This window comes from Galleria mellonella, unplaced genomic scaffold, assembly GCF_026898425.1.
Source record: "Galleria mellonella isolate WM207_F2 unplaced genomic scaffold, CSIRO_AGI_GalMel_v1 utg64, whole genome shotgun sequence".
In the NCBI taxonomy this organism is placed as follows: domain Eukaryota; kingdom Metazoa; phylum Arthropoda; class Insecta; order Lepidoptera; family Pyralidae; genus Galleria; species Galleria mellonella.
In genome coordinates this window covers 2,955,697-2,969,362 of record NW_026442133.1, presented here as the reverse complement: position 1 = coordinate 2,969,362, position 13,666 = coordinate 2,955,697, and the positions used below count along the sequence as shown (strand labels likewise).

General features: G+C 31.4%; 1 protein-coding gene across 1 annotated transcript in view; it reads right to left on the bottom strand.

Moving 5' to 3' along the window:
- LOC113512556 (cadherin-86C) overlaps positions 1–13,666 on the bottom strand; it is a 169,553-nt gene that overhangs the window by 15,559 nt on the left and 140,328 nt on the right. The window contains exons 3-7 of the mRNA XM_052900153.1: positions 10,132–10,322; positions 9,675–9,919; positions 8,519–8,602; positions 6,357–6,482; positions 4,870–5,134 (exon numbers count right to left, since the gene is read on the bottom strand). Coding sequence (XP_052756113.1) covers positions 4,870–5,134; positions 6,357–6,482; positions 8,519–8,602; positions 9,675–9,919; positions 10,132–10,322 — 911 coding nt within the window. The remainder of the gene's footprint in view (positions 1–4,869; positions 5,135–6,356; positions 6,483–8,518; positions 8,603–9,674; positions 9,920–10,131; positions 10,323–13,666) is intronic.

Genomic DNA, 13,666 nt, shown 5'->3' with positions numbered 1-13,666 from the left:
ATGGTTACCAGATACTGATAACTGTGAATGTCTCTATAAATCACAACTCCTCTATAACTGAAAATAACGCGAGTCTCGGCGAAGTTTTGCCATCAAAGTTCCTTTCTAAAATTTATACGTATCTCTTAATTGGTAGGTCTTCCGATTAGGAACTTTGGAATTCAACTTGGTCCCGTTTAGTATTCGCAAGTTCTTCCAAGGTGTTCTGATCAATGGGATAAATTTACAACTATGCAAATTGATATCGGGATTCTTAACGACCTTACACATAGCATGGTAGATGGTACTAAGTGAAATATTGTAAAAAGTGACAAACTAGTCGATTTTTTTTTAAATATATTTGCAATAAAGACAAAATAATTGTCCAAATAGAGTGCAATTTTTATAATGTCATCATCACCATCATATCAGATTTTAACTGTCCATGCAATATATATTTCACCAATAGTTGCCACGCTTATATATTTGAAGATGTTTTAAGAGGGATGCCTCTCATCCCATCCCCATCCCATCCCATCCCTCGCCTTCCTTTAGTCGTCTCTTGCGACACTCACGGAAAAGAAAGGGGTGGCCTATTGTATGATGGGACCACACGGGATATACACTATATTAAAGTTTCTTCAGGATTGGCAATGCGCATGTAACCTATCCAGTGATTGTTTACTTTCAGATTTCAGAAACAAGCGGAATTTAATGATGTTTGATATGAATCTCTATATCAAATAATATTGGAGGATGAATTTGTCTGTTTTATATATATTATATTTTAGCTATAAATTTATTCTAATATAATCAATGGGTATTCTATTTTATTTTGTAAGAACGGAGGCCGGGGCAGCTCGCTAGTGTTCAACGTGAACCAATTGTATCTATTGTTAATAAAATTATTTGAAAACATTTTAATGACATTCATTGATTGATTCATGCATATAGAGCACGATTTTTTTATGTATATATGTTATTATACTATATATATATATATATATATATATATATATATATATATATATATATATATATATATATATAAGTGCTGCTTTATTATGAAGGCAGGGCAGCTTTACAAACAATGGTGGCTGAAGTGAGACAGCGACGGGTTTGGCCTAATGAGCCATTATGTGGCGGTTAGCAGAACACGAGCTTGCACCATCGGCTCCGTATCTTAGGGTTGACATGATAATAGTGGTCGGAAAGCGTAGGTACCATTCTTAATGTTAGAAAGTTTTCTGAGACGTCATGTTAATTTTGATTAGAGATTTTGTTTTTAAATGTCATTTCGTGTAAGATAAATATAGGATAATATATATACTTATGTACCTATGTATAGAACATTCTATGTTATATAAAGATATTTTTAGACTATTAATACGTTGAGTAAAATAGAAATCGATGGGATACTTTCAATTCCTGAAACACCTTTTATTTCTAAAGAAACAGGGGCCTAAAAACGGTCGCAAATTTTGAGTCCCATATATTAGTTTGATAACTGGATAAGCTGTTTTAGTAAGTAAGACTTAAAATGTTTCACATTTCGGAACCTATGTTTCTTTGGGAAAATATTACAATTTCATAAATTGAACATTTCAACAAATTATATTGATCTCTCTCAATATATAGGGAAGTATATCATTATATATTCCCATGCTATTATATATTAATTGTACTTAATACATATTTTTAAAAAGGACGTATTTTCATAATATATTATATTATATATATTTCTAGCGACACAAAAGCTTTATTAGCAATTGTAAATATTGCGCACCAGGTAAAGTTGGACTGTAGTTTTAATTGCTGTGTTAAATTATTGTACTAAATGAGAAAACTTTGTTTAAGTTTGATGAAAATGCCTGTAAAGTTTACATAGGTAGTTTTAATGTTGAAGAAAATTAGGTCAGGTACAATCATTAAAATTAACACGGGCAGAAATAATTAATTATTTGTTAGTTACTTTTAATGGTGAGACCGGAAAATAAAACAAACTTTTAGAAAAAAAAAACAAACATACATAAATGGCTTAAAGGCTGGGTTTTCAATCGACTTTAAAAAGGAGATTTTTATTTCGGCTGTACTTTTTTATGTTTGTTACTGCATAACTTCGTCAGTTCCAAACCGATTTGAAAAATTTTTTTGCATCTAAAAAGGTATAAGGATATATTTACAGTTTGGTCCCATGGAAATTTTATTTTTGTAAGTTTTATCATAATCGGTTTAGTAGATTGATTTTTAAATAAAAATTACTGGCTTTTTCAAGATAAAGTCGGTTTTTTTTTGTAGTACACAATTTTTTATTATTTTCAATCAATTATAAAAAGTGGAAATTAAGAATTCAACTGTACCTTTGTATGTGATTGTATGAAGATTTTTGGTAACTTAGGATTGTTTACTAATAATGCAAGATAGAAGACTATAAAAGTACTTGAAAAAATACTACTGCACATAATATTCTAATTTTTACATAACGATCGACACTAAAAAGAACTTATTTTATAAATATCTATGACTAGACAATTGCTTGATATATTTAAGTGTATTTTTTTGCAAATACATTTTATTATTACATACAGAGTCCAATAAAAACACACATACGAATATTAACGTCTGTATTGAGGTTTGTTCGAATCAAATTTAGAACTATCGCAAGATGAGGTAGTGTTAAAGTGCTGCACCACTAAGGTACCTTACATTTAAAAGTACCACGAGATATGGTTTTTAATTTATTAACAAACTGTTCATTCAAAACTAGGCCACGACTCAGTAAAGGAAGGCTAGGAGTATCGGGGAGCGATAAGAAACTAGGATATCCTACGGAAGCCGCGGACGGACGCTCAGATGTTATCGGAGAAAAAACACCGCTGACCTCGACTTTAAGTGAAAATGTTTAGAAAATAATAATAAAATTCTGTATACGAGTAAAGTGAGTGTTAACTACTAAAACAGAGATTTACTTTAATAATACAATACTTTTTTGTATTTATATCATTGTTTTAATGTCTAATTTTTTTAATATATTAATAGTTTAATTTTTAGTTAAAAATGGCAATAATTTGAAATGCTTGATATAAAATAATGTTGACTTTTATAAGTACACATATATTTATCAAAATTCTTTCAATTTAATATATTTACACAGCACAGAGACCATTCTTACTAGGTTCTCTCTGCCTATCGCATAAGGGATCAAGATTAAAGATAAAGTAGTTATAAACAGAAAACGTTTTAATACATAATGAATTTAAAAATTTATATCTATTATAAAGTTCATCTTGTACACAATCTAATCACTACCATGTCTACCAGCTATTAGCAACTTACAGAATAGTAATAATCATAACTACACAAACAGGGAAAGTTCATAATGGACTAACAAGATTTATGGGTGTTCTTTTAATAATTACAACAACACGTTACACGCTACTGTAGTAATTTCCTCAGTTGTTCGGGGTCAAAGGAACTTGTGAATAATACGTTCACAGAATGAGCGGGAAAATAGCCAGTCGTTATAAAAGCACTGACCTATCGAAATGTGTGAAAGATATATGGAGGGCGATACGACTTACTCATTCAGTAATGTTCTGTAAAGACAGTCTAGTCAATATTAGGGTCTGAGCGACCATTTCTTAATCATATTTTTAAAATTATAATTTTAATTTGATACCAAGACGAAATCTTTATTCTAAGGAATAATACGAACCAAATTTCTAAAAGAAGGCAAATATATTATAAATTTAGTTACGAAGGTTCTTAAATTAGTAATTTCGTGAAACCATCGTATTGAAATTTTAAATTTAGATATAGGTTTTTAGAATGATGCTATAGAATCTACCCTATTCATACGAAAATTACATTGGTATCATTGGTATATTTTTAATTTATTATTAAATATTAAAGTAGGATCTTTGACTGATAGGTATTCGAAGGATAGACGAGTTGAAGTGGCGACGGATCAGACAGTTGTTGGAAGAACTGATAACCGTTGGAGAAGAAAGTTTTAATGACCTCATTTAGGTAAACGTAGTGTAGGACGACTTCCGTTAGATATACGGAAGATGTCAAATGAGTTAGTTGTCAAAAAACACGGATAGATCAGGACTCTGCTTTTATGGGAGAGGCCTATGCTATATACAATAGCAGACTAATAACAAACTTAAATGATCATTATTATATTACTTTTGATAAAGTAAATAATATTTACTGTTATTTGTACTTAATATGGGAACAAAGCATTATATATACCTTTAAAATAATAATAAGAAATAAAAAACCTAAATAAATTATTTACAAATGTCATGAAGGAAAATGCAATTTTACAATTTGCGGGTACGCAAATGTTTGCCCTCATTTGGGTCTGAAAGTAAGGGTTTAGGTAGTCACTTAGTGTAAAACCGTAATAAATTAACGTAAAACATAAATAACGGTTGACCTTGCGGCAAATATATGCTTTTTACCGACTTGTCAACGTAATATTTTATCTTTTGCAAATTTTGTTTTTTATAATTAAAAATACATTTGTAATATGTATATACCTATTTTAGTTAATCATATCATTACAGCTGTTTACTGTCTACCGCTGAACATAGGCCTAGCATAGAGTTTGCTGGTAGTTGCCACGTTTAACGGGCGGGTTGGAAACCGCAGTTAGGCTTTAAGTGATGTTTTAAGAGGGACGCTGTTTCCCATTCCTTATTCAATAGTGGATTGTTAATAGCTGATATGATAATGATTATACTAAAAAAAAGCTAATTACAGCAAAATGGTGACTAAAATATCTATATCTGAAAGAAAATAAAAAAGACCTTTGCTAAGCGAGGGATAGTTAGGCGAATAATATAATAGACATAATTTTCATATCTTAGTAAATTTACTTACCAGTAGTCTCGTTGATGTTAAAGAACGGCGTGAACGGATTTCCCTCGGATACTAGACCGTATCTGATCGGTCTTGGAGCACCTTTATCCCCATCCTCAGCCCGGACCTTCACCACCATATCACCAGGAACTACTTGCCGCGGCAAATGCGTGATGGGGGGTGCAGCGGTGAACACTGGAGGCATGTCTTGTACATCTTGCACTACTAGCACGACCTCTAGGCCGGCGATATTTCGCGTATCCTTCCCTATTTCTACATAAGGATCCTGTAAATAAAAAAGGACTTATGAATCTCGACTATAAAATTTTACGAACGTTTTTTATTTCTTCTTTAATTAAAAACAAGTATGTATTATAGTCAAAATTTCTCATGAGTTTTTTGTTACCATGAGTTGTTTGACTAGTTTTTTGCCTGCTACTTTGTACGTGTGGATTTTAAAAGTAGGAAAACCAATGGAAAAGACAAATACAACATTGAAAACTGCTTTTAATTTGATGTAGTAGATTTTGCGTGATGCTGAAATATTGTAAATATATAGACAGATAGACAAAATTGCTAAAATTATTGTTTTAGCCTCTCTTGGTCATATTAAGCCCCCCCCCCCCCCCATATTAATTTTTCTTAAATATCTCCTTTGTACAAATATAGTCTAGTTACAATTTTATTGTATTAGTAAAATGTAAAATATTTAATAAGCCTAATTTAAATATTGAAGTTTTTTTTTTCATTTTTATCCAATTATTATCTACTTTGACAGAAAGTGATAAAACACACTAGACAATAGTTAACACAGGGGGGAAAGGGAGTGTTAGTAATGGAGACTATAAATCCCATTGCTAGCAATATACCTAACCAGGTCGACCTTCACGCGGTTTCCCCTGGAAACTATCATGATTAATTCTTCATGATGAATTCATCATGATAGGCTAACTGGCCTGTTTTCATTCTCAGCTATCACACTTCACTGGTGCTCCGCCAGCGTATCCCGTCAGCGCGGGCAGGGTTACCAATCCATTTTCATCCAACAAAAAAAAAATAGTTAACACATTAATTAGAAGTTTTGTTTATTTAGTTTCAAATTATACATTTTTATGAATACAGATATTTATTTAAATTTAATAAACAAATATAATGTCTTATGAAATCATCCATATAACATTATATTAACTATGTTTAATCAATACGAACTATTTAGGTTTATTCCATATTAGATTGTTTAGATATTGGGCCGTATAATTAAAAGCGTGCGTAGATTAATTAAGAAGACTTATATGGAACAAATACCTTTTATAACCTAAAACAGATTGGAGGGGTCATGACTTTTCTTAACCATGTTTAAACCAATTTCTTAAATAACATAAACCTATATAGAAGTTGACCGCGTTTTACCTTCTATTATATTTTGATTAAGAATTAACGTAATTATCATAAGTGGGTTAATAGGGTTTTGTTAAAGTTATTTGACTTATGAAATATATATTTCTTACCACGGCTAATAAAGTCAAATGGTACATAGACTGAGCTTCAAAATCCAATGGGCCGACTAGAAAAATGGTTCCCTCTGTGTTCTCGGTGGATACTCGACGTTGTCGAATTGCGAATAGCGGCGAGCCCTGAAATAGAAAAAAAGAGTTAATACGAAAATAGAAACAAAGTTTAACCACGAGGATGTAGTGCAGACGATGGATATTTTATCTGCGCACAAAAATACTTTTCGTGTAATGTAAGCCGTGTTCTTACTTGTACAGAACGAGTGTGTTGAAGAACTTGTACGAGTTTAGATAGGTATTTTATTATTACAGTACTAAAATGTACGTCTAGATCTTCTCTTATTAGTATTTTAAATCTGAAGAGAAACTAACTAAGCCTGGACAGAATTGGCTAGAGCAAAAAAAAATTTTGTCCATAGACAGTGTTCCTCATCTGCACATTTCACTGTATTAGTATGTAAAAATGGAATTTAGATGGAAAATAGGTGTTAAAATAAAACATTAGAGAGTAAAGATACGTTTAAATCAAAAGAACGAAGAGAGAAAAAAACGTAAAAAATTTTGCGAATTTGTAAGGAGAATGTTTTTAACCACCTTAACAGGTTTGAACAAAAATTGGAGGGTTATGAAGCGGGCGCTTAGTCTATATAAGTACACCTTTATGTCATAAAACCTCTTAAATGATCCAGTAATTATTTTAAGTAGGTATAAAAAAAGTCTACCCACATAATAGAAGATCGCTTTCAAATTACAGTACGCGTAAGGACACGCTCGCTATTATTATAGCATTTAAGTGGCCGGTAAAACGACCTCGGGTTACGGGTGCTCAAGCGTTCTACATGGGCTGTGAGAAATTTAACACGCCTTAGTCCTCTTAATGCCTGGTAATTGTGCAACATCATCGGACAGGCAGACTCGAACTCAACGCTAAACCTGCCTCATTGTATTCTGAGCTTTTAGTTTGTCTGCAGGAATTTATTTAATGTTATTTTAATGTATCACGCACAGTCACCTCAGTTAAAGTTGTTCAAACTTTGATTTTACCATTGGATAAAAAAATGTTCGAAGGCCTATATGGCCTTATAATTCCCAAATAGATGGGGTTGTCTTAATAGTGATGTTTTTTCTATCTAATTTTAAGTTCAAGCTGAGTCCTCTATGAAGTAGATGTGAGATACTAGTATCAAAGAGGTAGTTTTAGATCCCCCTAATGAAAGGATTAAAAACGATGAAAAATTATCCTTGTATTCACATACGGATCTTGATTATGGATTCAAGTGAACTGAAACATTTTGTACGAATTCAGTATTTTTAGCTAAAATTCTATCGTAGCAGATACATGAGAATTCTGAATATTTCTTATTATAATAAATAGCAAATATGACAGGAATTTTAAACAATAACAAAACAATAATATCTTCTTATTTTTGTGTAAAATAAATTGAATGCGTACTTTAACATGTAAACATATGTTAATTTGTGTAAATGATTGGAGCAAATATCCACAATTCATATTTTACATATGTTTAACTTTGATAATTAATTAGATAAGAAATAATAATTACGGTTCTGTTGTTCACTGATGTTGGGTTAAGCCACACAAATTATAAAATGGACGCAGTGGAGGCGTTAAGGCACGACGTTATATCGCAGCTTAAATGGGGCCTATTAAGATGGGAGCAACTTTATTATGTGGTTATAGCGAAACGTCGAACACGAAGTCGGCTAAAATTCTATTAGATAAAATCTTTGTAATCTCATGTTGTGATTTTATATTAAAAATTATGGGAAAAAAATTAGTTTATATATAATATAATTATTATTTTTTTTGTTATAAAATATTCTGAAAACATACGGTACAGTTATTTTACTTAAAATTTTCAGCGGTCAAAAATCTAAATAATGAAAAAATATACATCTATAAAAAATTTAAATAGTTAGATATTCAATATAAATATTTTCCGTGTATTAGAAATAATTTTGGATAACAGAAAAAATGCATTGTTTATGGTTTTTACGTTTTCTGTATATAAGAAAATATGCTTCTATATTTATAAACGTTTTAAAATTATCATTTATATTTTTGTTATATCCTCAAAGTATAGTTGAAATATAAAAATAATATCTATTAATTAAGTAAGTTCTAAATACAAACTTACCCATAGTTCCAATTCCAAAGGCTTCGGTGAGAGTGGATTTTTCCGCGCAATCACTATTTCGAGGTCGGTACCGCGTTTTGCATCCTGTGAAAGATAGATTTAGTTACTTCTATTCTGTAATAAAACTATTGAAGTTTTACTTATGAATCGCATTATTATTATATTTTCTGTGATCGATATTATAATGTAAGAAACTGAACAACTTTTGTCCATAAGGCATGAGAATATCTTTTTTTAAATAATTTTAAAGCGATTTAACTAGGAACATTGATACGATAACTATTATATCACGATATTACGACATATTCTCGTATTTATTTTATCTTTAATTTCATAAACATTACCGCCACATTTCAAATAGTTATATAATTTTTATTACACCAACTATAAAAATAAGATCACTATTTGTTGCCTCTTGTTAAAGGAACAACCTATAAACTTTTCAAAACTCGAAAGAACTTCAGAGCAATCTTATTAACCAGAAAGTTAGTAACATGACAAGAGATATTTTGTGGTAAGTAATCTTAATGTAAATTGTGTACAGCGTACTTAATACGCGAGTTTAATTCAATATTTTGTATGAGCACCGACGAAAATCATCATCAATCATTTGGCATCACGCCTCTGCATTACTCGTAGTTGACGGAGGTGGGCCTTATTCCATTGACTAAGGATTAAAATGTACTTCACATAAGCTTATCTGCTATGAATTAATTGAAATGATATAGAAACTAATTACACTAGATGAAGCGCATATATTATTCGTAATGTATTGATGAGTGATGTAGAACAAAAGATAAGAGAACAACATTAAAATTTAATAAATTTCTTATAATCTTACTTAATAATAACAGATGATGAGAAAGTTGGATAATATATGTTTGGATATGTGTACTAAATCTTTCTTAAACGGTTGAATGGAGTGGAATATTTGTTATATAGATCTAATTTTAAATAGAAAAGAGTATTATATATTTCTTTTTGTTCTAATCTATATAGAAAAATTTACTATAAATTAAAGAAATTTTTATCAACATGTTGGTTGTAAAAAAAAAAAAATTACAACCAGCATGTTTTACTAAATTATTATATAGGGCACATTATGTACAAATTTACGCAAGAAAAGACGCAGGATATAACTAAATAAGATATTTACCTCTGGCACTAATATAATACTGGGTTGATGAGGAAAGATAGTGTCCCTTGGCGTGGTAGCGTTGGTTCCAGTGATGGAGCAAGCTATCCGTGAAGAGCTCCCCCTAGTATTCCGAACAGACAGTCTGAAGTCCACGTAGCGTCCTGGCTCCAGCCTCCGCAGCAGGATCACGTTGGCTTGGCATACCGAGTTGTAACGAGTGCAAGGTAGTGACTCGATGCCGATGTCCAGGCGGCCCATTTGACCTGTATTGAGGATGGGTAAATTTAATTTACATAGTTTATAATTGGTGGGATACTAGTGAGTGTAGATAGATGAAGATGAAGTCAGGTCATTAGGCCCATCATAATTAATTGTAGAGGTCATAGTGCCTGCTATGAAGCCACTGGCTCTATTACTAACAATCTTCTCCCCCTTAAATCTTGGGATTAGATAATTTTGTTAAAGAGTTACTTACCAATAAGTTCGAAATGCAGCGGATAATCGTAGTCAGGGTCGGAGGCGCGGACGCGGTAGATGACGGAGCCGACGGTGGCATCTGCCGGCACGAGGACCAGCCGCATCAGCGTGCTGGGGTCGAACACCGGCTGTCCACCGCGCGCGCCCCATGCCGCGCACAGCAACACCAGCGCCGCAGTGAACGTCATCCTGTAAGCAGGTTGTACCTCTTTATTAAGGTTGAAATAGAAATTTTCTTTGTTTGTTCTATCAAGGGAGTGTTCTTTTTTTACTATACTACTTAGAATGGCAAACAAGCTGACGGCCCACCTGATGGAAAGTGGTAACCGTCGCCTATAGACATGAGCAGTACCATGGACATAACAGAGTATACTGTTTTGCCTATGATAGCCCCCATGCGTTGCCATTCCTGAGGACTTAGGTATTATTCCTCTGTACCCTGTAAATTCACGCCATATCCCTCCCTCCAAACCGAAACACAGCCATGCAGACACAACTGCTTTACGGTACCAATATTTCCTAAAGTACCATCTATTTAAAAATGATAAAAATTTAGAGGTACCATATAATTTGACAGCTGAACGCATTGTATTAACATTTGATTATATTCACAGTTGCATACTTTCGCCCTAGATGGACATACATCGACTAAATAGGTGATGTACTGAAGAAGGGCCAAATTAAAAGTACTCGTAACCGGCGACTCGTAACTCGACACCGGCGTGTATGAAAAGATTGATGAATAAGAGATTTGTTTAAATCGTAGTATTTGGCATTCCATTGTTTCCGCCTACCTTAATGGGAGATAGCCGTGACAGATATGCATGTTGCATATTACACTGGTAGAGTTAACATTATTTAATAAATTAGTAAAATAATAGTAGAGCATTTGGTTAAAATAAAGTTTTAACTAATATTTTCTAACCAAAGATTTAGATATCTTTTATTATCTAATTTGTTTTTTATTAAAATGTAGTACTTTAAGTATTAATTAGTGTTTGTGTTATCATTTAATAATCGGCACATTGATTTTTCATTTAAACTTTATACTAGTGAAAACACTAGAAAAAGATTAAATTAACATTTTCTTACTAATGTGCCCATATGTTATTTAGCATTTTTTTATTAAAATGCAGTAGGTACTTTGAGTATTAGTCTTCGTATAGGAATCAAATCAATTCTTTTATTTAAAAGTGAAATAATATTGATCATAATATATTTAAAGGTCATTTTACAAACAATATCTATTTAACTTCAACCTATCATTAGAGCTAGTTACGATTCGGGTTACTGTCCGTGGGAAAACAGATGAAGATGTCGTTATTGCAGCAAACAAACATTGCCAATATTCAAATTGGCTGTTTTGTTGGTTATTGTAAGATGTTGGATGTGATCTATTGTTGAAATGCATCTAATTTATTTTGAGATACAATCACTTGGTATTGGAAATAATAATAAATTTCTGATGTATATTATCTTAGGTTTATTACATATGAGTTATAAAAGTGAATAAAGCAAGGGATGTATGTAAGGGTAGGTGTCTTTGGCTCTCGGTTCTCTCTGACTACACTGCAAGAGACTTGGCGTAAAGGTAGATAGATGGATATACAATTTTTTCCGTGAATTTGTTTGACCGAAGTAAACATATTCTATGTCCTTCTTCATCCCAATTATTATCTACGTGTATAATAAATTTTATAACAAGTGCTTGAGCCGTTAAAGCGCCACGATGAAACAATCTTACTTTTGCATTTATAATATTCATTATAAATAATTAATAAAAATTTATTATTATTAGTAACAATTTTAATACAAATAAAATATTGAGACTTAAAAAAATTGCAACAGATATGATGATGATATTAATATATTACAATCAGAGTATAAAGAGTATCGATTGTAAAAAGAATCAGTAAAATCAATACATAATTGGCAAACAATAAGGCAATTAGGTTTTTTTTTTAATGGGTGATAATGGAATTGTAACCTCGCCTTTGCTATTGGTGTACACTGACAGGGCACCAGTGAGAGTTGACAGATGAGGATGAAACAGGTCATATGGCCCATACTGATGAAATCATAAAGAATTAACCAAGATGGTTTCCAGGAGGAACGGCGTGGAAGTCGACCTGATGGGGTATATTGCTAGTTATGTTGTTTGTTAGATCCCAATACTAACAATCCCTCTCCTCCTAGGCAATGAGGTTCGTTAACCTCATTTTTAGAGTAATTTACAAGAAAACTCTTATAGAAAAAAATCGACGTCAATCTTCAACACACATACATGGTACACACATCTAAGAACACAGAAATGTTTATATAGATACATTAGTGCCCTCAATAGATGATAAAGTATTTTATTATAAAGTCTAGAATCTACTAGTCTATTATTATCTAAGCTCTATATTGCTTTATGGAACACAAGAATTTATTAGCAGTCATCTAAATAAGATCCTTACTGAATCATAAATAGCTATGCTTCTATAAACTATTGGTGGGTACGTTTTAATAATTTGTAGTGTAAAACAACATAGTAGAATACTTCAAACTAAGATCCTGCAGTCTTTGTGATATATTTGTATTAAGTTTGGAGTAAATAGAAGAGAGATGGCAAATACTCAACGTTGGAACGTTTTATTCTCGAGACTCGGACACAGGCACTCTCAAGAACAAGTTCCTGAAAATGGCACTAAGGAAACTTAGAAGTTTATTTGTAAACTTAACATTGTATTTTTAACAGACTATAAACAGAATTTAGCTTTTTTTCTTAAATTCTATAATATTTTTTACGTGATTTTGTTAGAGGCTTTGTGTGTTTAATTTATTTATCCCCATAATTTTTTTTTTAGTTAAAGAGATTCACTGCAGTGTTAGTGGCATACAAATTTTTGGTAATGATGTATGGCCAAAAAATATATTTTTTCTACCGATTCCAAAATGTTAATTCGGGTGTATTTTTTTCTATTTGTTCCCTCTTAACTCCGTTAGTTGTTAACCAATTTGGAAAATTCTTTTTTTATTTGAAAGGATAATAATAATAATAATCAAAATAACTACTTTTACACAATTGAAGGAGGTTTCCTTTTATTTTATTTTTATTTAAATAACTTTATTAACAATTTTTTTTTTGTAGAATACAATTAATTATTAATTAATACTTTTAAAAAGTATAGGCATCTGAACGTTTATGGAATTAAAAGGCATTATTTTTTCCATAATACTAAATTCCTGATTAATAATACTCGTATATAGTATATATAAAAAGTATTACAAATAAATAATGTGAATAGAAAATATTCGTATTTAAAGGATACTCTATAGATTTATTAAGTTAGCGACTCACAGTCTCAGGCAAAAGAAGAAATATAATTGAATTTTCCGTTTCCTTATAACTAAAATCGAGCTTGCTCTTTATTCCAATAAAGAAAAGGCGAGTTGAATTGAAATTTTACTAGCATTTATTGAAGACTATATTGGAAATAGCAACAGTCTTATAGCATGTCTTTTTAAAATTTATTTAATTCGTAATGGAA